The sequence below is a fragment of the Chaetodon trifascialis genome, chromosome 19 (genome assembly GCF_039877785.1).
Source record: "Chaetodon trifascialis isolate fChaTrf1 chromosome 19, fChaTrf1.hap1, whole genome shotgun sequence".
Lineage (NCBI taxonomy): Eukaryota > Metazoa > Chordata > Actinopteri > Chaetodontiformes > Chaetodontidae > Chaetodon > Chaetodon trifascialis.
Genome location: NC_092074.1, coordinates 13,452,699 through 13,477,692, shown reverse-complemented (window position 1 = coordinate 13,477,692; position 24,994 = coordinate 13,452,699). Strand labels below are relative to the sequence as shown.

Genomic DNA, 24,994 nt, shown 5'->3' with positions numbered 1-24,994 from the left:
ACTCAGAAAAGCAAATTAAACAGCTCATGTAAGTTACAGGGTTCTTATGGTATACACTATTTTAATGTACAATACTTTTCATGTATGGACTGTTCTATATACATGACGCAGGAGGCCCTCTTCCATTGCTTGCAGACCCCCTGTTTCGAGCTGTGTTTTCAATTTGTTGTGAACTGGCGCCACCTAGCGGTACACTTCATTATTAGCATGGGAAGCGATCATGACAAGCGGGTGTATCTGCGGACTCACAGGAGCTCCAGGAGACGCCTACTGGGTGATGTATCCTCGAAACGTTACCGTGTAGGCATCAAAGCTGCTTGGTTATGTTTAGGGAAATATATTGAGGGTTGTGTCGTGTAGTTTACGAGAGTGCAGAAATGACAGTGTCTCGAGGTGGCTTTAAAACGTTTACAGCTAAAGAAAAGGGTGAAGGGATAATGCGAAAAGGATTGTTCCCTGACCGGGAATCGAACCCGGGCCGCGGCGGTGAGAGCGCCGAATCCTAACCACTAGACCACCAGGGACAACGTTACTTCATCACCGATCAGATTTGCTTTTAACTGTGTACCAAGGTATTACTGTGTATTTCTGTTTTCCATATCGTGTGTGTAATATCAACCAACTCAACTCTTCAGCCTACCTGAGCTCACTTTAGCTACGTGGAGATTTATGCCTCCGTTTATACCTCCATAGCACAATTTAGTAGCTGGTAACATTAATCTTATTTGTGTTTTTACAGCGCATAGGACACCAGAGGGCGTCGTGAAGGGAGGCTTCATTTTGATTTTAACATTAACCGCTAGCTCTTTGGGGGATGCACGCAAGGTACGTGGGCAATTTCGCTACCTGTTTTTCTGTCAAATTTAGCATTTCATTGCGTCGTTGAACGTGAGAGTTTGGCGTCAGGGTTCGGCCGCATTGCGTGGATTGGAATACTTTATTTACAGAGAACGGACGAGAGGCTCAGCCGAATAAAATATCCTTACCGTCTCCACCAGGTTGCTATTGTCCTGTAAACAAAGTGGCTAGCTAGCACAGTTAGCATCAGCTGTCAGGTCAGCTGGAAGACTGAACCTTGTTCGCTGTGCCTGTGTTTGCTCAGACCTGTCGGTATTAGCATTAGCATAATTGGATATATTTTTCTCAGTGCTGCACCTTAAGAAGAGGCTGGTCAATGGTTCACAGAGGAAGCTCCAACACAGAGAAAAATGTAGCTAGGTGTGGTAACGTTGCTTCAGATTTAGCGTTTCCTCTCTGATTAGCCATGTACCTGTTATATAATACCTTCAGGCTACACGTGGATGAACTTCAGTTGCCTGGTTTGTGCTCTTTTGTGTGTGTGGTAGACGTGTAACCGCTTGTTTCGTTTTCGTTCATTCCTGTGATTTCACAGCTAGCTGTCCGTGTAGCCCCGGTGGTCTGAATGTTTACATTAACTGGATTCCCGAACTGATGCTGCTCAAAACAGACGCGATGAAGCATAATGACATAATACAACACATGTTTACCGTAGCGGCATTAAATACAAGCAGATGTGAAGACGTTTTCCATCCTGTTGGTCAGCCATTGTCAGCTGAGTGGCCTGACATGCTTATTATAGGATGCTTTCATCGCCCTCCACTCAGCCTGATGAGGCTCCACCATCCGTTATTGGGCTTTTGCATTCATGTGAGTGTCGCTGAGTGAGGAGGCACCCGGCGAGCCTGCTAATCCCCTCACTTATTTCCTCTGCAGGACAAGAGAGAAGTGTGAGAGCACAGCGCGAGAGGTGATCTTCCAGAGTTGTGTCTGCTGGCTGGGACACACTGAGGGGGTGTGTAAGGGTGGGCGCTTGTATGGATGAGTTCGACTGCGTGCAGATTTAGGACCCTGGCCTGATGGAGAAGAGAGACAGGAAGCCGGGATATTTTGCAAGGTAAGAGACTGTTTGTTTTGTGTGCTTCACTTTTAATTCAGGTATTTGTCATGCAGCAAAACTAATGTGAAGTTACAGCATCTCTCTCTCAATAATCTGCATTTTTAGTGCTTGCAGTAACTTGCTTTCACACTGAATGTGTCATCACCTCCTGGATGAGTGTAGATATTTCGGTTTGCATTCATGGTTATTTCCTGAAAATCACAGATGGGGAAACTGTAAACGAAAGTGTAAATATATGTGCAGAATTAGTATCGGACAAGATGTTGAGCAATTTGGAGCGATCACGGTCATCACGGTGACTTATCAGCTGCTCAGAAATTCTGTCATAGTAATTGTTGATACGAGTGAGTCATGACACCCAGCTTACGTCTGCATTAATGTCACAGTACAGTTAGAGTTGGGTTTCCTCCAAATGCTCTCTGAAATGACTTTATTTATTAAATTTCCTATTATTATCATGAAGTTGAATGAACGATGAGCACTGATAGGTCAGGCTTTCTCACCCAAATGTTATTCTAGATCTATATCTATGTATATCTGTATGTGTTGGAAGGAAGTCTTTTGGCTCTTGTAATATCTGCAGGGTAAAGTCCAAAATACATTTTTTCTACCAACAAGTGCCTTGTCTGTCGGGGCTTTTCCATTGTGCTGCGTGGTCGTTTACATGTTGACATTCTGCCGTCAAGGTGCATTATTTAATTCTTTATTCCCACCCTTTTTCTTTATCATGGATCAGCGCTGTTAAGTCACCTGTCTGTGAGCTGCACCCAGCTGATACATATTATCTAAGCCATGCGTCAGACTTCTTTCAGGAATTGGCCCAGTGGGATCCTGCCGACTTTAAAATTGGTTTGTGGCGGCACTGGGAAACATGATAGTAGGAAATGTGTGGAAAGGGGCTCGTCACGGCTACGGTGCATAGAGCGACAGCCGTCGGCTGGTCACGGACGTCAAGCAGCCCTTTCTTTCTGACGTCTGCAGATGAACGTGTTCATTTTGGAGAGCAGAGTGAATGATGTACGCGGGTAGACATGATGAAGGAGTGTACCTCTGTGTCATGTGGCTTGAATGTGTCTAAAAAACCTTAATATAGTCGTTCTGCTTCATTTATCCCACCTTGACTGGCCTTTTCTACATAAACGGGGTATCATAGCATGAAAAACATTTCCATAACTTGTCCGAAACATTTGCTTCTTTAAGGCCCAGAGGCAGAGCGAAAGGCAGCACTCGCCTGGTGAGTGTGCTCGATATCGGAGTTGTTGAGTGTGTACTTCATGTTGTGAGGTAATGCAGTGTAGCCTAATGGCCTTTATTCTTTCGTATAATGTCTCGGGTTACTCCCAGGCTTTCCTGACAGCCTGGTACAAACCAGCATTTTGTCTTGTGTTTTCCTGATTTGATTGGCTTATGTTGGAAATGTCACGTTGCGCAGAGAGAAATTATTTTGCAATGGCGTCGCATTTCAGTCGCTCTCTAATTACTGGGATGCAGGCTTTGAGCTGAATTAGACGTGGTGTTTTGCAGACTAGTCGGGGGTGAGCAGCAAAACAACAGAGATCAATACTGGATCAGACTCCTGCAGACCTCTACTGCTGTAAAGACCGACAGCCATGTTCTGCCCCGATTGAACATGTGAGGATGGAAAAACAGTCTTGTCTTCCAACACAGCTGCTGTAACATGTAGCTCTTCTGCTTGCTGCACCACACGCTGCCTCACTTCCTGACAAAATGGCAAAGGCCAATGCATCAAAGTATTAACTACCATAATGTGACAGGTGATATGTTTCTAGAACTAGCGAATTAAATTGAGACTATATGAAGGTGTGTCAAGTGCTTTTAGGTTAAATATCTGGACGGTTCAGCTGCTGTGCTGCTCCTTCAGTTCACTGAAATGAAAGCGAACTTTGAAGCAGCAAAAACTACTCCAAACAAATATGTGACAAGGTTATGGAGATTTAAAGGCACTGAACATACAGTGAATGCACTAAGATCATGCATAAAAAATGGAGAGATTAGAAATTTGCCAGGGACAGGCGGTGCACAAACCACCAAGAGGCGCAGGGCAGACCCAGAGCACTATGGCTGATACAGCGAGACACTGCAGCAACGCTGCAATTGTTGCCGGTGTTTGCCAGAAGATATGTAGGAGCCTGCCAGTCAGAGTGGGAGAAAGTTCTTTCATCTGATGAGAAGAAAACTCTGATTGTGGCCATGTTTTTGGTGGAAGGTGCACATCAGTGGAAATCCACGTTTTAAATCATGAAGCCTGGTGCGGCATCATGCTTTGGGGATGCCTTTGTGCCACAAGAAAGGGGGTAAAGTGAGCACTGCAATGAAGAAATATCCTGAAGGAAAACCTGCTAGTGTCTGCAAGAGAGCTGCTATTTCACAGATTCATTTTCCAGTGAAGCAACTGTGAAAACAAAGTCAAAGTAAAACAGAAATATCCTAAAAGCAACAATATTAATATTGTGTGGACTGCAGCAGTTTATTTTTCTACTGGGAACCCAATTAGTTGTTGCCTTGGAAACATAGTCAAATGAGGCCGTGTTGGCAGCTCGACTTCATCCAGAAAACAATGAAGTTCCAACGTTAACATTGCATTCAATAATAAAATTCCACCAGTACCATAAATATACAAAATATTGCAAACAATTGAAATGTGCTTGATGGGTAAAAGAAATGAACACAAACAATCACAGTTCATCTAAACATCCATACTGCAAAATACCGAAGGGCGCCTATTTTCCTCATTCATTTTCTCAGTTCAAAGTCAGACTCACACTCTGCAAAATGGCCCAGAGTGAACCAGACGGTGTTGTTTAGAATGGCACTGCAGATTCCTGAGATCACTACCATGTGTGCGTCGCATCAGTTAAAAGTGGGAGAGCGACCTGAGGCTGTAGCAGAGGCCTGAGCTCCATCTGTCTGCAGCCTTATCGACCCACTCTTGCCTTTCCATTAAGGCACTTGAACGCTTAAAACGCTTGTCTTTCATTTTTTCTTTTAGCTCTTCTAAGGCTGTGCAGAGCGGCACCACCCCCATCGCTCCAAACTTCTGATAAATCAATTTGGTCGTATCTTTTCTAAACATACTCATATCCACACTCAGTGTTTCAGTGGGGCAAAGAGCTGGCATTATCCTTAAGTGCACCACTAACCTGAGGTTCCACTGCACTGCAGTGTTCCCCCTTAATGAACCCCAGCAGGGTCTGGAGATGCTGTTACATCATCGCCGTGCCTATCAATGATTAAACGGGGGAAAGGACTGCCTGAGAGGAGAAAACAGCTGACGCAACAAAGCAAAGAGAGAAGAAAAGCTTGATGCAGTAACTTTGAGCACAACAGCAGCACCTGGACAGAAGGTTAGCTTGAAGCAGTGCTATTAGCAGAAGTCAGAATTATCAAATTTCAATCTGACAAGGAATAAGTTGATCAGACGAGTTGGAAATTTTCTACCACTCCACTTGATGTGCAGTGTCACTCCATCAAACCAAGATTTAATGAGAGCCCCAGCCCCGACTGAGCCGCTGTCCAAAAATGCAGAAGATGACCGTCCTGTTAATGATGAACGACAGCAGGAAGTGTCAACTTCCATCAGAAGTTGCATCTCCCACTAAAGCGTATCAACTCTCTCAAGCAAGCGTTAAAACCATTTTGCCAAATCGAGAAAGGTTTTCGTCATTTTGCTGTTTCGGTCAGCCTTTTCCAACGCGATGGCTCAGTGGTTTATCACTTTGAACGCAAACAAAACTCAAGATATGTGTGTAAATTTTAGAAGGAAGTCCAACACTCCCATTCAGTCACTCAGTAAGGGTCAGATCATTGAACAGGTTCAATGGTACAAATATACACGATAATAAGCTAACGTTCAATGACAACAGTCGCAGCCCAGCGTCACCTGCACTTCCTGTGGAAGCTCCCTTGGTTTGTGGTGTGTTTAGTAAACTCCTGACTCTTTTCTACTGGTCTACTGGTCGAGTCTGTCATCACCTTCTCTGTTATTACTTGGTTTGGTAATCCCTCAGTAGATTACAAGAACAGGTTGTAACATGTATTCAAAGTTACCAGTAAGATCACTGGTGTTAAAATGTCTGATCTGTCTCACATTTTACATAAGAGAGCTCTTTCAGAGTCATTCTACAGAGTGCTGTTCATCCTCTGTACGCAGAGTTTGAGCTTCTCCCCTCCGGCAGAGATTTAGACTATCAAAGGAGTTTGTCTGAACATGTTTAATCCCCCCAAAGTCTGTGTGTGTTCTCTGCTTCACCTGGCATCAAAGCAAATCTACCCTTCAACTATATGCCTGTGCACATGATCGTACATACTGTATATTGATCCCAACCTGAAAAAGTTATAATGTGAGTGATCAAATGGCCACTTTTGCACCTGAGCGTTCTTGATTCTACTCGCCGAGTAGATGTGAATAAGTGTGTCTCCACTGGCGTCCCATCAGGCTGAAGAGGCGGAGGCAGCTCAAGCAGAGCCAGTCTGAGAAGAGCGTGAATGAGCAGAGCCCGGCAATCATCTCCTGCCCAGACGTCCCAAATGATAGCGACCACAACAAGAAGCCAGACCTGCAGAGAGTAACGGCAAAGCCACCTGCAGGCTCAGGTAGGACCTGCATGAAATACTCACAGACGTTGCCCTCACATACACATGAATAGCATAAACATAAAGAATAGTATAAATAGGAAAAAAAAACTTCGAAAGTTCATTTACAAATGATTGCATTCTGTTTTTATTCACACAGCTTCTTTGGAATTGGGTTGTGTGACAGGAGACGGTCTCTTGTGTGTTTTCAACCTTTGTCTTCAGTTGTCCGTCTACACAGGAGCAGTTGTGTAAAACGATGGCTCTGATCAGGGAGCGCAGGGCTGCGTGTGAGCGAAAATGATTTCATTCTGTTTTGTTTACGTCCCAGCTGTTTTGGAATCAGGGTTATACTGTCCGCGTCGATTTCTTTTCCCCTGCTCTGTGATTTAAAATGATTACCATCTGGCTGATCTGCAGCACAAGGGTCCTCAGTGCTGGGAACAATCTCAGCAGTTTTAAACAGGAAGTTGCATAACCTTTATCCTGTACTGTTTTACAGTTGATGATGACTTGAAGCCACTGTTTTCACAGTGTGTGTGAGCAATAAGAGCTGGTGCTGGAGTTCAGTCTCAAAGAATGCTATGATGCCTTTGCACAGCTTAAAAATGACATAAAATCTGAGCATCTTTGCCATTACTATGACTTTTTTTGAGGGTTAGGATTTTTTCAAACACAGGAGAAAATGGCTTGTTTCGGGGCCTGTGGTGCTAATTTGTTATCAGCCAGATTGTATCATCAGGCTACTGAACTCAGTGTGCACATTCTTTCAGTGTCAGTGCAAGCTAATTGTCAATGAACTGAAGCTAACCTAGAAAAACTATTACTCCAACGCTACATTATGAGCGTCGCGCACAGGGCCGCCTTAACCTACTGTTAGCCCCCCCCCAACACACACACACACACACACACACACACACACACACACACACACACACACACACACACACACACACACACACACACACACACACAGCACCAGTGACAGAGCATGGCCGGTCAAAGTCATTTCCCCAGAGGCCCGGGTCACTACTAAAAGCGCCGTCTAACTCGTGAATTTCTCTCCCTGTTCTGTTTGTCACGAGCCGATTTTCTTTTGGAAGCACCACTCTCGAACTTTTTTTTGGCCGACATCTTACACCTGTCTCTCTATCAAAGTGGTGAAGCGTGACCAGATTGACACATAGGGGGGCGGGGTTGGGCATGGTGGCAACGGGTTAATTTAGATCAGTCTCAAATTTGCACATAATGTGATTGACAGGAAAACTGACAAGTTACATAACAATTTGACTTTTAATGCTAATTTATCCCAAAAATGACAGGCCCCTAAACTCCATGGGCCCCTGGGCTTCAGCCCAGGTAAGCCCGTGCATTAAGGCGGCCTTGGTTGCGCATCATGCTATCATATCAGGTGAGGCTACCGAGGTGAACACAAATCATCACTAGCTCCTTTATACTGAAAGTGATAACAGCCCCCTGTCATGCGTGCAGTGGGTCATCCAGCTGTGCAAACTCTGCAGTGTGTGTTTTAATAAGACAACAGCATTACCTGCAACACATCAGATCAAATATGCTTTGCAGTTTAACAACTAACATAACTCTTAAGGTTACATACATACACTGTATATTCATATACATACATACATGTACAAGCTCCTTGTCTGATTTTATGTGCATATGAATGAGAAGTGACGGCGGTCTGGTCTTTGATGCTCGGTACAGTAAAGAGCTGCTGGAGTCTAGCTGTCTAATGCTTAGTCATGCCCTCGGTTTCCACGGAGGAGGCAGCAGTGTAATTACGCAGTCAGGGAGTGGTACACTAATAGCTTCTGTGTTCTTGGCAAGAAGAAAGTGCTGACTGTGGACCTTGTCTACTACAAGGGTCAGATTGTTTGCGTGTGTTTTATGATAACTGCTTCAGCACATGTGTGTTTTAAGGCTGGATAATGACAGGGGACAAACAGGCACTGATACGGTCTGAAAAAGTCGTTATAAGGTCATCTCTGTTGCACCCTCACTGGACGGTGCTTTCATTCTTTATGTTTATTTTAGAAACTTTGAGTCACTGAATTATTAAAAATACATATAGAAAATATAATATGACGAGTGTGAAAGAATAATCATGTTTTGTTTAACTTGCCATTGTCTCATTTTCTGTTTCCTCTGTAGATGATGGCTGTAAAAGTAAAAACCAGGCAAAGAGGGAGAAGAGGAAGCCACCGGGGACAGTGGAGTTCATTGTGAGTGAAACTATAGTGATAACACACTTGAAGGTGTAAGATATGGCCAGAGTTTATTAGTAGAAAGGTTTGTTTTATATAGTATTTTGACCTGCGAGCATTTAGAAACACATGATTTGATCTCCTCTACAGGTGGGACCTAATGACTCTCTCAACAGCATCGCGCTCAAGTTCAACATCACCCCAAACAAACTGGTCCAGCTGAACAAGCTCTTCTCTCGCAGTGTCTATCCCGGCCAGGTGAGGCAGTAGCACAGTAACCACCGCTTCACCCCCCTCATTAGTGCTCTGACTGGCTCACCATTGGCGGTCCATCGTTGTTATTACAGAAGCTGTTTGTCCCTGACGTGAGCCAGTCAGGAAGTGACCAGAAGTCTCAGAGTTCCTCCGATCCCTCCTTCACAAATGGCTTATCAGAGAACGCATCACATGTAAGAAGAAAAGGATTCAATATGTTGCAGACGGCAGACATTTGTTAAAAATCAAATCATAGATAACGTATAAATTCAACACGATTGTTATCTAAGACTAAATACAAGCAAAACATTCAGGTCTGAGACGTGTGCTTGTCACTTCCTGCAGGACGGTGTTTCAAACTGCATGTCAGGAAAGTCCCTCCGGCGTGAGCTCTCCCCAAACTCAGAGGACGACAGCCCAGCGGCGGTTAAATTCATCAAGATGAGCTGCAAATATTTCACCGATGGCATGGTAAGAAGCTGGGAGAATATGATAGTCAGGCTCTAATCAAACACTAGTGTCATCTGTCTCTTTGTGTTATAACTGCAGGGAGTGGTGGGAGGCGTGCTGATTGTGACGCCCAACAACATCATGTTCGACCCCCACAAGTCAGACCCCCTGGTGATCGAGCACGGCTGCGAGGAGTACGGCCTGATCTGCCCCATGGAGGAGGTGGTCTCCGTGGCGCTGTACGACGACGTGTCGCGCATGAAGCTCAAAGATGCTCTGCCGTCGTAAGAGCTCCACGCCGTCTCACTTTCTTCATCTCCCTCTTTTGTAACCGCTCCCCTTCCAGTTCTCAGCTCCGATTTCTCCTTTCTTGTTCCTCCTTCCAGTTTCTCTTCTTGTGAAGAGTAAAACTGTTTGTACGAAACCTTTTCGTTTTCCAGGACTTTCACATCGGCCTCTTTACCACATCATGTTAGTTCTGATTGAAAAACGTTTCACATTCTAGTTGTTCTAGTTCTGCAATTGTTCATATTGATTTTTTGATTTGTTCCCCATTAATCGCTACATTTGTTTGAGTCATGTGCTCTTTTGCATCACATTTGTTTTCTTTCATTTTCTATCATTCTGCTCACTCATAATTTTTGTTGGACTTTTTTTTGTTTTTTCCCCTTTTCATTTTTATCCTTCGTTTGCGGCGCGGTTTGTGTGATGCCCCGTGACCCCACAGAGACCTACCCCAGGATTTGTGTCCTGTGTACAGGCCCGGCGAGTGGGAGCAACTGCCGTCAGAGCGGGATCTAAACCCCTTCAGCCGCTATGAAGCTCTCGATTCAAAGCGACCAATCATCTTGGACGACATCGAATCAACCCTCTCAGAAACTGGTAACGTCATGTCATCCACTGTTGATATGCGTTGTGAAACTGACTGACTGAGTCCAAGCCCCAATGTGATCCTCTTCCTAATGAATCAGGTCATCATCATCATGGAAGCAAAAATACCAAAAATTCACTTGTTCCAGCATCTTAGATGTGCATATTTGTGGGTGTTCATAAACTTCTTTGGTAGTAAACTGGATCTGCAAATTAACTGCTGAATAATGAAGATGTCTTTGATGTTATTTTCTCCATACCAGGTAGCACAGAGGGTGAGCAGACAGAGAAGTCTCCGTCAGATGAAGGATTCACAGAATTGGAGCCAACTGTCAATGGGAGCACTGAAGAGGCGGAGGGGACGTCCTCCAAAACGCCCAGCATCGTCAGCAGAGACCACCAGGAAGTAGGACCAAACTGCCTAGGCCGAGGAGACTCCCAGGACAAGTCAACAGTTTGTCAAACTAAAGGGAAGCTGGATGATGAAGAGGACGAGGGCGTAGCCCAGACCAGCTCCATTGAGGATGGAGAGACAGTACAATCCTCTTCAGAGACTGAAAAACAGGGTGGGAAACCCACAAACCAAGAGGTAACTGAAACCAAAGATCTAAAACCGAAAGGGACCAGTGAGCTGCTAAATGGTGCACATGATAAAACAATCAGCGCACCAGTGGACCAAAACAGGACGTTGAGTCTGAAGGACGCTTCGGAGGTTTGTGAGAACTCAAGCCCGAAGAGACAAAGCCCAGACAGGCCAGGAGGTGGAGCTGAACTCAGTGAAGAGGAGAGACAGAGGAAGAGCTATGAGGCAGAGGTGAAGTCCTGGCTGCTGGAGAGGATGCAGGCGCCAATAGAAGGTAGGAATCATAAACTCGACATTAAATCTTGTTGATTTGTCACAGTTAATGCGACCGGATACTAACGTTCGTCCTCTGTTTGAATGTCTACAGACATGCTTTTGTCATCAGAGGAGAAGAGTAAAAACCCGCCTATGTTCCTGTGCTTCAAAGTGGGAAAGCCAATGAGGAAGTCCTTCGCCTCTGGAATGACCTCAAGTCCCGCCCACTCATTTGGGGGGCGGGGCAAACAGCCAGAGTACTGGTTTGCTGTGCCACAAGAAAGGTGAGAATAGCTGTTACATTAATAAATAATACCATGCAGTACACTATCATAGTGGCCTTAATGTGTATGTGTGTGTGTGTGTGTGTGTGTGTGTGTGTGTGTGTGTGTGTGTGTGTGTGTGTGTGTGTGTGTGTGTGTGTGTGTGTGTGTGTCTGTCTGTCTGTCTGTCTTCCAGGGTGGACCATCTGTACGCGTTCTTCGTCCAGTGGTCTCCCGATGTGTACGGGAAGGAGGCTCGGGAGCATGGCTTTGTTGTGGTGGAGAAAGACGAGCTGGACATGATAGACAACTTCTTCAGTGACCCTGCATCTTGCAGCTGGGAGGTGAGCTCAGTACAGACGCAAGTAGCCCACTCGCTTCCCTCCGTTTACATCAGAGAATAAACACTGTCACTGTGTGTTTACTGACGTTTCTATTACAGTCATTACAGGCAGTGTTAATGCCATGTTTTTGCAGCGTAGCTTGAGGCCTCAGACGCTTTGAAATGAGTTCCATTTATGACCTGTTTTGCAGAGAAGGTCTCGTGTCATTGATTTCTCTTTGACTTGCTCGTATGCTTCTTCTGCTCCAAGATCATCACGATTGATGAGGCTAAGCGCAGGCAGAGTTTTGGCAGTTGTGACGGAGACTTGTCTATGGATGCACTGCCCATGCTCAGTGATACCAGTGATCTGCTGCAGGACACACACATCGAGAAGGTACATGCCGCCGGCTGCTAACCACGTGAAGTTACACGCGTGCTAACAAGAAAACAATGAAATTTCAAGGAGCCTCGTCATGATCTGATGATGTGTTTGCCCTCCAGCTCGCCTGTCGCTTGCCAGCCCGTGTGCAGGGTTACCCCTGGAGGCTGACCTACAGCACTGTGAAACATGGGACCAGTCTGAAGACTCTCTACAGGAGCCTGGCAGACGTGGACAGTCCTGTGCTGCTGGTCATCAAAGACATGGACAACCAGGTCCGTACTGTTTTTCCTGTGATAGTAGTGTTTATGGGCTCAATGCACATCGCCAACACATTCCTGATTTGATTTTAATTCTGCAAAAACATGAATGAATGCATTTTTACAGAACACAGTAGATTCTGTGTGTGCTGTTTCTACTAGATAATCAGTGGGAAATTTCTTTTCTTGTGTTTAATCGTCATTTAGATGCATTATGTAACATTAAAAGATGTCTGACTTTGGCGACTCCTTGTGGTGTTATCAAAGAATGCACTATAGTAAAAATGTGTGCTATTAAACACTCACATGGTGGCTTTAACTGTTAGTTTATGATTATTATTTCTAAGCAAACACTCGTTTCATCCTTAAATTGCATCTGATCACAGATATTCGGGGCGTTCTCGACACATCCCTTCAGAGTGAGTGAACACTGCTACGGCACAGGAGAGACATTCCTCTACAGCTTCTGTCCTGAGATCAAGGTTTGTGCCAAGTTGAAGAGCACTTAGCTGTATTCCTCAAATGACGATATCGGACTAATTGTTGGCGCTCTGTTTTCAGGTGTACCGCTGGACGGGGGACAATTCTTACTTTGTGAAAGGCAATACAGATTCTCTGCAGATGGGAGGAGGAGGGTAAGCAGATCTATCAGCTAATCAAAATACAACTCAGATTTCAAAAAATTGGTACTCAGGATAAAACCAAAATGAATACAGAAATTGTTCTTGACTTATATTCAATTGAATATAGTCCAAAGACAAGATATTTAGTGTTCAAACATTTTGTAAATATACACTCATTCTGTATTTAATGCCTGCAACAAGCTGCAGAAAGTTGGCGTGTTTACCTCTGTGTGACATCACCTGTTCTTTTAACAACACTCAGGAAGTGTTTGAGAAGGGAGGACACTAATTGTTGAAGTTTTAAAGTGAAATTCGTTCTCATTCTTGCTTGATATACGACTTCATTTCAACACTCCGAGGTTTGGTCTTCATAATGCACCACACATTTTCAGTGGGAGACAGGTCTGGACTGCAGGCAGGCCGGTCTAGTACCTGCAAGCCTCGCTGTCATAACACGCGCAGAATATGGCCTTATATTGTCTTGCTGGAATAAGCAGGGACATCCCTGAAACAGAAGGATGGGTGGCAGCATATGTTGCTCCAAAACCTGTATGGGAGGCGGGCTACACCCTGGACCGGTCGCCAGCCGATCGCAGGGCATATACACACAACCATTCATACTCACACTCACACCTAGGGGCAATTTAGAGTCACCAGTCAACCTAATGAGCATGTTTTTGGTCTGTGGGAGGAAGTTTTTGGTCTGTGGGAGGAAGCCGGAGTGCCCGCAGAGAACCCACGCATGCACGGGAAGAACATGCAAACTTCACACAGAAAGGCCCGACCCGGGAATCAAACCGGCGACCTTCTTGCTGTGAGGCACGCGCACTACCTGCTGCGCCACCATGCAGCAGAATAAGCACATATTTATAAAAATTGAAGCTGTATGTTTTGGAGAGGTTGAGAAGGATTAGTAAATCATTGCATTCTGCTTTTATTAGTGTTTCACACAGTGGCTCGCCTGCTTTGGAATTTGGTTTGTAATGAGCGCATGTTTTCTGTCCCTTTGTCCCCTCCTCTGCAGAGGTCAACTGGGTCTGTGGCTGGACGCCGAGCTGTACCGAGGCACCACCACCAAATGTGCCACCTTCAACAACCAGCCGCTCTCCGCTCAGCAGGACTTCAACATCCACAGTCTGGAGGTCTGGACCTTTGAGTAGCCTCAACTGCTTCAGCTACATCTACACATTTTCTCTCTGCTCTGAACCCTCAAACACCCCCAAGTCTTTTCTGCACCACTTGGAGGCAACTAGCTGCCCCACAACGACACTAAATGTTCTGTGAGAGGAGACGGAAAGCAGCCTGTGCTGTAAACAGAACGGGAAGTCTTCTGTAGCGTGTTTTATGGTGGGTTTGACCTGCAGGTAGGTTGACCTGTTTTATCCCCGATTCATCCTAGCGTTAAAGCTGTCAGTTCATTGGCTGCCTTAGACATCCGACAATGTCTCCAGCTTTCCCGGCCTTACCTCACCGTAAGCTTATGAGGGGAGAGAAGAGGAAGGCTGCTGGTGTTTCTGTCGAAGTGAGTTTCAAAGAAGTGTCCCATAATGCTGTAGGTTAATCTGTATGGAAATAATGGTTGATGTAATTTGTATGTTTGGTAATGTACAGGATTGTGAACCGAAGACATTTGGAGGGATCTTTTTTTTTTTTTTTTTTTTAACAACGCAATGAAATTGCCAGGGAGATTTTTTTTTTGGATCCTCCACTATTAAATTTACTTTCACAGCGGGGAAATATCTCTAATTGTTTACAATGGAAGTGTTGCACTTCCCCTGAAGGCCATCGTGTTCCCTTATTTTGAGTTTTGGATGAACTGAGTGAGAATGTTCCATTTCCTCTTACCTACATATGATGACTTCATTCCCCCGTACAGACCAAAACATTTACATTTTATATTTTATTTTTACATTGTTTTTTTATCAATAATGTTCAGTTGTTATTTTTAATGGTTGTACTTTTATAGAAACATTATGTTAAATATTTGTTTGTCATTGGACCCAACAAGCACTAAAAATGACATTTGTCAGTATTGAATTCATATCGTGCGCAGACTTATTTTGAAATCTTTCATTTTCATTTGAGTCACAGCCAGTAGAAGTTTATCATGATGTCACTTTGCACTACAGGATTAATCGACAGTCAACGCCGCGTCGTGGCCCTACGTAATTAAGCACTTCTTCAGTGTGAACATGTCAGTGAATGTCGTCTGATCACCACTACAGGAGGGAAGCTTCCTGTTGGACCACAGGTCAGCTTCTGCCTTGCTTAAAAATGGCTGGAAAAAGGGATTTTCTGTTTTTGCACTCTGGTATGCCACTAACTAAAAATTCAGATCTACTAACATGGAAAAGAAATATGTTCACTGATCTCCTGTGTATCTGACACGGGCTTGTAGTGCATGAATATGCAATACCACAAACGTCTGACACCACTGTTATGATACCTGCCATACTATCGACTAATGCCAGTTACCGCTTCATGTGAAAATGAGCTTTGTTGTGTTTAGCTGTTCGGTGTTGTAACTGTGAATGCTCCCTGAGTAATTATTTCTTGTGAATCCAAAACTGCTGTGGTCTGTAATATCACTAAGGATCTATTTATTGTGTTGTTATTGCAACCACATTTAAACCTAAATAAATGTTAAATATATACATATATGAAAACGGGTCGTGTTGTTTATGTCCACATGTTAATTTAGATTTCTTTGCCATTCAGTGGGATTTAATGTCCAGATTATATTAATATAACAGATGTTTCTTGAATATTACCAGAAGCCTCACAGCATCTTCGTATCATAGGTATGGTGACATAAGATTTACTGTAATCAAATTACATTAGGACACTGGATGTAATAGCGGGAAGTTGTTGTCTTGTCTAATATCACAAATTGAGAGGATGAAGAACTCATTAGATTAAAATGGACTCACTTTCAGAATTAATTAGAATTAATTCATTTGAAAGGAACAAAAAGGTGATTAGCTGCAGTGCAGATGATAATGAGGTTTCACTCTACCTCCGTTTTCAGGCACCACGCATTTATCATATTAAAACAAATCTGGCTATAAGTAAGAAATGCACATGTTTCCCTTCTAGATTACATTTCATTCTATTACTCATTTATTTATTAGAGTTTGCGAGGCATACAAGACTATCCTCACATGCCAGTATGCTTTGAAAAGCCAATAAAAGATGCCCATTTGACAGCCTTCATGCCTCCGCCCCCGGTGTTTGATGTGGGGATGCAGAGCACGTAGAAAGACAATCAGTGAACCATCTTCGCGAACACAGACGATCTTTGGCACGCGGGTAACCCGTGAGGCAACACTGTGTTTACAACACTAACGGCGAGTTCAGGAAACAACCAACCGTCCGGTAGAGCATCAAAACATGGCGAGAAAGAAGACTTACGAAGACTCACATAAAGAAATAGATGAAACTTGTATTTTCTGTTTGATAGCCGACGATCGAGACGATGAAACGGAAGTGATTAAAAAGGTAAGCCATGACTGCATGACAGATACAGCAGAGGAAACCTTTGTATCGGCGGGTTTAACAGGTGGGAACAGGGGAAGTTTACCTTGATCCTGCTGATGCAGGGAGGCTTAGTGTTGTTGGATAAACTTCAGAAGTCTGGTTTAACTTCTAACTGAGTGAGAGAAACGCCATTAAACAGTCTGACACACACTCCTCATCACAATCCTCACCTTTACTGTAGTTACAACAAATGCTGCATTCACGGCCCATCGGTTAACGTCCTTTCTATACTTCCTCTAACAGAACGAGGAGTTGGTGTGTTTCAGGGACATCTCCCCTGCTGCTCCTCATCATTACCTGGTTGTACCCAAACAGCACATACACAGCTGCTTCTCGCTGCACTGGGGACACATCGGCCTCAGTAAGTTACAGAGGAGCAGTACTAAATACTGTTAGTACTGCAAATACCACTGAAACACCACTTCTACCCATAGTGCTACTGCTGCTGTACCTACTATTGCTGCTACTAACACTCTTACTACTGTAGCTGCTTGCAGTAGGACACTACTACAAGTGGCACCGCTGCTGCTTAAACTAGCACTATAACAGTACCACTGCTAGTATTACATTTACTAATACTTAGACTTCTGCTTGCCTTGCCACCGTTACTTACAGAACTTCTTCCTCAACTGCTTCAGTTTAATAAGTTGATATTTAAGCCACTTCATGCTGCGTACAAATTTAAATGAGGCAGGTTTTTTTAAAATAAAATAATCAAGGCATTTATCCGACAGTTACACGGATGGCTGAGATGGGAAAAGCTGTACTAAAAGACCAGGGGATCACTGATATGAAGGACATGAGGTAGATGAAGACATGTTGTGTGTGTGTGTGTGTGTGTGTGTGTGTGTGTGTGTGTGTGTGTGTGTGTGTGTGTGTGTGTTTTTCTTCACCTTAAATTTAGAGCTGCAATGATTAATTGATTAGCTGTCAGCTATTAAAATAATTGCCAGCATTTTCTGACATTTTATAGACCAAACTACTTAGCAATTAATCAAATGAAAATAATCTATTTCTGCTTTGATTAACACAAAGTTTAAAGTAATAGTTAAAATAGTAAATATGTTTTATGCACTTGTTGCTGGAGAGTTAGATGAGACACGGATCTCAGATCGGTACGTTAAATATGGAGCCAATATTTTTTTCCCAGGATGGTGAAGGCATTATCCACCCATCTCTGCCTCTGATTGGCTTACCTGATATTCTTACTCTAACCCTGACCAATCCCACTCCTCGTGCCTAAACTCAAGCAACACAACAAACAAAGGCAACAAGTGCTAGCCAGTCAGAGGCTGAGTGGGGCGAGTCATGACTTCGCCATCCTAGGAAAAAAAAGAGCTCAGACACACAAATCACAACATGCTTCAATGGGCTTTACAGTCTGTACAGCAAAAAGTGGTGCTATCAACATTCTCATCTTACTCTCCGCTATAAAAGCAACTTTTGCTTTAAGTAATTAAAAAGCTCCTAATTATTTGAAATGTATGATGCACCTTTAAGCTCAGAGCTAAGCTTAAGTGTTTCATTCCTCCTCTGGAATTCGTAAACATGTACTCTGACTTGCCTGTCAGTGTCCTGATCACAGCACTGATTTGTTTTCTCAAAGGCTGGGGTTCCACCAACCTCCCTACACTTCAGTCGATCACCTCCACCTCCATGTGCTCGCCCCCACCAGCCAAATCTCAGTGCACAAGGAGTATAAGTTCATTCCCCGGACCGACCGTTTTGTAACTGTGAGTGCTGACAACTAGAAATTCCCTTTTCCACTTTTCTTACGCTTTATTTCATAGATTTTTTTATGAATTCTCTCATACAAAGAATATTGTGGTCATTACAAATGATTAAACATCTGATGCTAATACAGAAACTGATACACTGACTTATGTCCTTTCCATACTTCAGTAAAATCCGTGCTTTTCTCTTCGCAGGACGAATGTCTGCTGAAGCGTCTAAAGGATAACGCTCCAGCAGTTAGTCGTTTAGGGAACTGTATGCAGGTCCAGTGAGCCAGCAGCTCGCACACTGAACTTCTGGATTATTGCAGAGTTGCATCAGACATCTGAGACTCTTTGTAAGCAGAGTAAAACACACGGAGAGGATGCTTCAAAAGAACACTGACTGCAAGAGTGATGTTTACCAGTCTGAAACACTACAGAAGCGTCAACATTAAAAACAGACAAATGGAAAGATGAGAAGAGTCAGTAAATGAGACGATAAAGCAGATAAATTCATTGATTTTAAAAGGAAGGACTGCAGAGGTGTGACCACACACATTAACTGAGCTGTTAAGTAATAAGATGCACTGTATGTGTTGTATATGTATATATAAACAGTATAAAGTAACTGAAATTAATTGTATTTTATGGTCAGTGATATAAGAAAACAATTGACACCATTGAACACCATGTTTGTTTAGACATCTCTTAAAATTATTTTTGTGCAGAATTTTGTGCATTTGTGTGTGTACCGGGAGCTTGTCTTTTTGGGAGTGAAGGGAGTTTTCTTTAATACTGATGTACCATGTAGAAGTTTTTGAAGGTGCTTTTCAGAGAGTGCAACATGACTGTATTATTAGTTGTTTTAAATGTGACTTTAAAGGAACAGTCCGATGTTTTTGTAAATACTTATTCACTTTCCTCCCAAGATTCAGATGTAAAAATTGAGAATATTCTTGCGTGAAAGCATGGTGTCAATCTTCTAATGTTTGCACGGCAAAAAAGAAAACACATGAGCGTATTTCCCAAAAATGACAAATTATTCCTTTAATCAATCATTTTAAATGTTTATATGTACATGTATTTAATTGACAGCAAACATGCACCGCAGAGTACAGTGGGCTCACAAATGCCATGTCCGACAGGTCGTATTGAGGATTTAAGTAAATGAAAATGGAATTTACGCGATTCCCCTGAACGCAGCGATGGGCCGACTTCACGTGCTCCTCGGAGTTTCTCAAGTTAGAAAATTGCTACAAGATTTGATCAATTTTAACTTTTCTAAGTAATTTAGGTCACTCTACGTTGACAGCGAGTAAAATATACAGTTTAATGTCAATGCCAGCAGAAAGTTTATAACGTGAATTTATGAAAAGTTTCTTACCATCAACCAAACATTTACCGTACATGACGTCAAAGTCAGCAACTTCTTTCCACTTGAAGGGGCGTTCACGGAATTTTCTCAGTCGGGGGTTAATTTTTCCGATTATTCCCGCATGTCTTCCATGCAGTCTCCGCCTGGTTTCCCGGCTCCTCCTCACCACAAACACGCCCAGAGATGATTCACACTCAACCCGACCAGCTCGTAGGTCTCGCCGGTCCCGGCTTTGACAACGCATAATGGGGACTCAGGACGCTTCTGGGAGCGAAGACTGTCCTTTCTGCCAAATAGCGAACAACCAGACGGACACGGAAGTCCTGCTCAGCGTGAGTACCGGCTGTTCAGTCACGTTAAAGAAGCTGGACATGTCCTGACTCTTGTTCTGTCTGTCCGTGTGTTCAGGACGATGAGCTGGTCTGTTTCCGGGACATACAGCCCGGCGCCTCTCATCATTACCTCGTTGTTACCAGGAGGCACATCGACAACTGCAAAAGTCTCCAGAGGGATGACATCCCGACAGGTGAGGGCGACAGGCCGCGAGCACAGGTAGACGAGTCCGCAGGCTGTCATTGATGACATACTGTTTGACAGGACAGTTGTCCACCAATATCCACATATAACTCTGGAACAACTCAGTGTCCAGTAGTCGGAGTGACTCTGTACATGTACTCAAGTACCGTACTTAAGACCAAATATTAAGATATTTCAGTTGAGTGTTTCCATTTTGTACTACAGCATACTTGTACTCCACTACACTTTGCAGACTCAGATACATACATAAATAAATAATATCAATCAATTAATGCATTATGGTGTATTATTATGGGTTAAGATACCCAAAAAGTAGCTTTGAAAGTCGCTGAAATCCATCTCATCTTTACCTCCTGCAACGTTAGTGATGCTTGCACATTAGTTAATTACTATAATCCAGTTCTACATGGAACTTGAAGTATACTCCAATAATAACGCTTTTAAATGTAGTTTTACTAAAGTAAGGTTTTGAATGCAGGACTTTTACTTAAGTAAGAGATCTGAGTACTGCTTCCACCACTGTCAATATTATTGACTGCGTCTGTGAAAACCAAAGGTAAAAGGTACAAAAACACTGCTGTGTACTGCAGTTTTTAGACCGTGTGATGGGACCATAATGATTGTTTCTTTACAGTGGAGCGGATGGTAGAAATGGGAAGGAGCGTACTGGAGAGGAATAAAGTCAGCGACCTAGCTGACATCAGGTAGGTCACTTTTCTGAGAGCTCTGAGTGTGATACTTCCTTTGCAAAGCTTTGCTCATGTGTTTTTCATTGAATCTGACCAGGATGGGCTTTCACCTGCCTCCATTCTCATCTGTTCCACACCTCCACCTCCACGCTCTGGCTCCAGCCAGTAAAATGAATTTCAAGTCGCAGCTTCACTATGGGCCTCAGTCTCACTGGTTCATCACAGTGAGTGATGATGTCATTATCTACAGAGGCTGCAGTGTGCCAACAAAATAACTGTTTGTTTGATTTTAGCAGTGTATACTGATTGATTAATTATTTGTTATTCATAGCACTTTTAATCACCATCACACTGAACCACCATACTGCTGTCTAACGTCCTAATTCTGCTCTGTTGCAGGTAGACAAAGTGCTCTCTCAGTTGAAGATTCGTGGCAAAGTCAAATGAAGTCTGAATGTGCAACAGTGTGAACACTTCAAGCTATTTATTGGCTCGCTGAATGTAATTTAAACCAGTTTTCTACCTCAGTTTTAAGTTCTTTGTGTCCGTTCAGATGAAAGATGGAGCTTTAGAAACTGGCAGCTAGCTGTTTGTTTCATTAAGGCACCTCAGAGACACTCTTAAATCATGTAAAAATGTCTCTTACAATTATTGGGTGTATTGCCATTTGGTATATAAAGTACATTCATGTTCCCCACAGGATGAATTGTAACAACTGATCCATTAAATTTTCATCTTGGAACATCAAGAGGTCGACTGTTAACGAATTTGTCCAATACTTTGGTTTGTGGCAAATGTTAGCATGCTAACACACTAGCCTTCTAACATTAGCATCGAACGCGCCACTGTGCTCCAGCTAGCTTACATGTAGACTCCGCTTTGTTACTTTTTGTCTTACCTGATTTTTTCGTGTATCTTCCATGAATGAATTCAGAGCGATCCATTTTGAGGTGTAAAACCCTTTCAAATCCAAATCTTGAAATAGCTGCACAAAACAATTCGCCTTCTTAATGGACCAAATCGGCTGTCCAAGCAACAACAGCATGATGTTCAATTATTACTTTGATTTGGACTGAGCTGTCTGATCCATTGTCCTCATTACAGTCCCTCAACATGAGAACCAACATCTATGTAACAAGGCAGCTGCAAACTTCTTCCGCTGTGAAAAGGTCAAACATCTTAGTTTTAGGGATTTTCCACTTCATGAATATACTCCTGTTCATACCGATGAATACAAATGATTCAGTGCACGTTTTTGCTCTGAAGAACATTTGAACCTTGTTTAAATAAAATGCTGTTTTACGTTCAAGTCATCAATTAACAGTGACTCAAGATGCCTTCCTCATCACACTTTTCATAACCATGTCAGTTCTTCTTGGGAGCCACTTGATGTCACTAGTGTAACTTGCAGCTCTGACAGCAGTCAGTGTTTCATGGTGAAGTTAATTTATGTGAGTGTCTCATGGACGCGTTCAGCTTTAGGTGGCTCACTCAAGCAGCTGAGGTAAATATTCTTTAATGCATTTTTAATCATGTTGCATGCTGTTATGTGAAGTCATGAAGCTGCTCATATAGTGTAAACCTATACACGCTGTCTGAAATGGAAAGTGGATTTAGAGGCGCACATCAGTGTAAGAACTTTGTTTATGAAGTCATACAGAAATCTCTGATGTTTGCATATTTAATACCCAAGTTCAAACAAAGCATGTCTTTACAAAAGCTGTTTAAGGAAAACTGATGCATAGAGTATTATTTTACTGCTCTGGACAGTAATGGTGACCACTGTCTGAATGAATCTTGTAGGGCCTGCGTTTCATATGAGGATCAATGCAAGAGGAGACGGGCTGAGAGACATCTCTGGCAGCCAGTTGTCAGACTTGAATGGCTACAGGATGCAGTCATCCCCGCTGACCCAGCTGCTGAAATTAATTTGCACATCAGCCAGCGAATGGAGGAAGACCCCTTCTGGAGGATGATCCCAAAGGTGGTCTCGAGATGCAGTTGATGATGGCGAAGAGGAGAAGAGCACCAAGAGCCTCAGAAGAGAGATGGAGGAGTTTGAGTACAGTGACCCTGACAGCTACGACAGCTCCTCAGACAGTGGTTTTGATGATGTAAGTGAAGATGCTGACATGGAAGAGGAAGAAGATGACAGTAGCAGCAGCAGCAGCAAGTGTGTCAGGTGGTGGTTGGCTGACAGTGAGACTGACAGGGACTTTGAGGCCCCTTAATCATCAAAAAGATAACAATTTCATGTGTAATCTGTCCTCAGTCAAACCCGAACATCTGAAACATACATAAAAAAATGCATTTGAATTGCTTGAGGACTCATTCCTTTTAGAAACCAGTGTACAACTTTGGTAAAATCTTCAAATATCATCACTGAAAGCTGTGCGTTACTACTCTATATGTGTGTGTATTTGTGTAGTATGTACTTTTGTGGTTGTATCAGGCAGCAGTACTCTAACACTCTCACTCTCTCCAGACTGAGGCTTGGCTTGAAGATGTGCAGAACGACCCTGCAGAGCTGATCTGCATCCCCGAGCAGTCTGGACCTGATGCCATCAGGGCCTGTAGCCATCCCCGCCTCCATCTTCCTTAGCTCCTTCCTCACCTGATCTGCTGTAGTGGAGGGGCTGAGAGGGGGCCGGGGGGATAGAATCAAATCTGTTGAAAAGGAGATTCAGTTCTTTGGCCCATTCCCAGTCCCCGGATTCTGGGCCCCTTCAACTGTCTTTATTGTGGCCAGATCGTTTTCAGGCGCCCTTTATCCCACAAAGAAGCAATGATTATTACTGCTTGCACATTATCATTCGCTGTTATTTCCCTCGCAACTTTTCTTTCTTGTCAAATGATATGAAATAAAGGATGTTTGTTGTCCGATAATACAGCGGCCCCCAACCTTTTTTTGCGCCACGGACCGGTTTCACGTAAAGCAATAATTTGCTGGACCGGCATAGAAAACAAATGATTAAAAATACAACTCGCAATTACCCTGAATGTAGTAGTTGTAACTAGTGGGAGCCCTGCGCTTGTTTCTCTTCAACGAAAAGGCTTCATTGTCTCATTTGCGTGCCTGTCGCCACATATTACGCAGAGCGGGCTTGGTGCGCGAGAATCAACTGACAAAAACCCATATTTTAAGTAGGACTGCTGATACTGTCTCTTAAATGCAGCTCTCTTTTTCTTGGAAGTTGTAGGCTCTTCTTCTTCTGTCTCATCATTTGGCCTTTCCCCTTTCCGAAGAAGCTCTCCAAAGACGTTTGTTTTTTACTCACTTTTGCTAGTTTGAGGGCTTACTTTTTTACAATCATATCATGTCACCGAGACGAGCGGTTTGACAGGTGCACAAAGGCACAGGTAATTTTCAAAATAAAACTTCTTTCAGACTCTGATGATCAATAACTTTTTTTTTTTTTTCAGTCTCTCTGTGCGGCCCGGTACGAAATGGCACCGGTGGTTGGGGACCGCTGCTCTAACGCACTATTTACTGCACTGACTTCGTGTAACTGTTATCATTATCAGTGTGTGTATGTCTGTCTGTGTGTGTCCTGGGGACTGATCCGGGACCGGGTGGCTATTATTTATTTATTTATTTATTTATTTATTTATTTATTTATTTATTTATTTATTTATTTATTGTTGTTGCTGTCGTTATTAATATTAGAAATTTTATTAGTGTGTGTTCCGGGTCGGATCTCGGCCGGCTTGTTATTATTATTACTAGTGTGTGCATGTCCATGGTCGGATCCCGGGTATGGCAACAAGTCGCCCCGGCAAAATCCCGGAATTTACACGGGACCGATCCATAAATTTCGCGGGACATTGCCGGTACTGACCCGAAAATTTCCCGGGACATTGCCGGGACCGACCCGGAACTTACTCGGGACCGACCCGGAAATTTCCCTGGACATTGCTGGGACCAACCCGGAAATTTCCCGGGACATTGCCGGACCGACTCGGAACTTACCCGGGACCGACCCGGAAATTTCCCGGGACATTGCCGGGACCGACCCGGAACTTACCCCAGGAAATTACCGGATAAGTTCCGGGACCAATCTGAGAAAGTCCCTAAAAGGTGCCGGGTCGGTCCCGGGTCGGACCCGAATAGGTACCGGGTCGGATCCAGGGTCGATGCTGAAAAA

The 24,994-nt window shown here is 43.6% G+C and overlaps 3 protein-coding genes and 1 non-coding gene across 6 annotated transcripts; 3 read left to right on the top strand and 1 right to left on the bottom strand.

Moving 5' to 3' along the window:
* Nucleotides 1–452: 452 nt before the first annotated feature.
* On the bottom strand, nucleotides 453–524 carry trnae-cuc (transfer RNA glutamic acid (anticodon CUC)). Its single transcript has one exon. It is a non-coding gene; the product is annotated as a tRNA-Glu (tRNA).
* A 58-nt stretch (nucleotides 525–582) lies between these two features.
* Nucleotides 583–15,662, top strand: ncoa7b (nuclear receptor coactivator 7b). 2 transcript variants are annotated; one of them, XM_070987216.1, is made up of 17 exons: nucleotides 583–825; nucleotides 1,735–1,915; nucleotides 6,375–6,532; nucleotides 8,681–8,751; nucleotides 8,884–8,991; nucleotides 9,081–9,182; nucleotides 9,334–9,459; nucleotides 9,538–9,722; nucleotides 10,199–10,320; nucleotides 10,572–11,165; nucleotides 11,259–11,430; nucleotides 11,606–11,753; nucleotides 12,003–12,128; nucleotides 12,236–12,388; nucleotides 12,760–12,855; nucleotides 12,935–13,008; nucleotides 14,021–15,662. In XM_070987216.1, the coding sequence occupies exons 2-17, from the start codon at nucleotides 1,878–1,880 to the stop codon at nucleotides 14,154–14,156; spliced, it is 2,409 nt and encodes an 802-aa protein (XP_070843317.1). In that variant the 5' UTR covers nucleotides 583–825; nucleotides 1,735–1,877; the 3' UTR covers nucleotides 14,157–15,662. The 2 variants fall into 2 exon arrangements, with proteins under 2 accessions (XP_070843317.1, XP_070843316.1); XM_070987215.1 differs by having other exon boundaries at nucleotides 762–825; nucleotides 10,166–10,320.
* A 671-nt stretch (nucleotides 15,663–16,333) lies between these two features.
* LOC139347610 (adenosine 5'-monophosphoramidase HINT3-like) lies at nucleotides 16,334–18,852 on the top strand. The gene is made up of 5 exons (XM_070987326.1): nucleotides 16,334–16,494; nucleotides 16,777–16,894; nucleotides 17,268–17,337; nucleotides 18,140–18,266; nucleotides 18,462–18,852. Exons 1-5 carry the CDS (start codon nucleotides 16,387–16,389, stop codon nucleotides 18,537–18,539), a joined length of 501 nt encoding a protein of 166 aa, XP_070843427.1. The 5' UTR covers nucleotides 16,334–16,386; the 3' UTR covers nucleotides 18,540–18,852.
* An 846-nt stretch (nucleotides 18,853–19,698) lies between these two features.
* Nucleotides 19,699–21,595, top strand: LOC139347612 (adenosine 5'-monophosphoramidase HINT3-like). Of its 2 annotated transcripts, XM_070987329.1 has the most exons (5): nucleotides 19,699–19,955; nucleotides 20,032–20,149; nucleotides 20,795–20,864; nucleotides 20,947–21,073; nucleotides 21,249–21,595. In XM_070987329.1, exons 1-5 carry the CDS (start codon nucleotides 19,869–19,871, stop codon nucleotides 21,294–21,296), a joined length of 450 nt encoding a protein of 149 aa, XP_070843430.1. In that variant the 5' UTR covers nucleotides 19,699–19,868; the 3' UTR covers nucleotides 21,297–21,595. The 2 variants fall into 2 exon arrangements, with proteins under 2 accessions (XP_070843430.1, XP_070843429.1); XM_070987328.1 differs by having other exon boundaries at nucleotides 20,947–21,318.
* Nucleotides 21,596–24,994: the final 3,399 nt, after the last annotated feature.

Bases quoted from the DNA above. Each gene is read 5' to 3' on its own strand.
- LOC139347612 (XM_070987328.1), top strand. From the start codon at position 19,869: ATGGGGACTCAGGACGCTTCTGGGAGCGAAGACTGTCCTTTCTGCCAA. The intron at 19,956-20,031 runs GTGAGTACCGGC...CCGTGTGTTCAG, and splicing joins ACACGGAAGTCCTGCTCAGC to GACGATGAGCTGGTCTGTTT. The intron at 20,865-20,946 runs GTAGGTCACTTT...GAATCTGACCAG, and splicing joins AGCGACCTAGCTGACATCAG to GATGGGCTTTCACCTGCCTC.
- ncoa7b (XM_070987215.1), top strand. From the start codon at position 1,878: ATGGAGAAGAGAGACAGGAAGCCGGGATATTTTGCAAG. The intron at 10,321-10,571 runs GTAACGTCATGT...TCTCCATACCAG, and splicing joins ATCAACCCTCTCAGAAACTG to GTAGCACAGAGGGTGAGCAG. The intron at 11,166-11,258 runs GTAGGAATCATA...GAATGTCTACAG, and splicing joins GATGCAGGCGCCAATAGAAG to ACATGCTTTTGTCATCAGAG.
- LOC139347610 (XM_070987326.1), top strand. From the start codon at position 16,387: ATGGCGAGAAAGAAGACTTACGAAGACTCACATAAAGAAATAGATGAA. The intron at 16,895-17,267 runs GTAAGTTACAGA...TTTATCCGACAG, and splicing joins CTGGGGACACATCGGCCTCA to TTACACGGATGGCTGAGATG. The intron at 18,267-18,461 runs GTGAGTGCTGAC...TTCTCTTCGCAG, and splicing joins GGACCGACCGTTTTGTAACT to GACGAATGTCTGCTGAAGCG.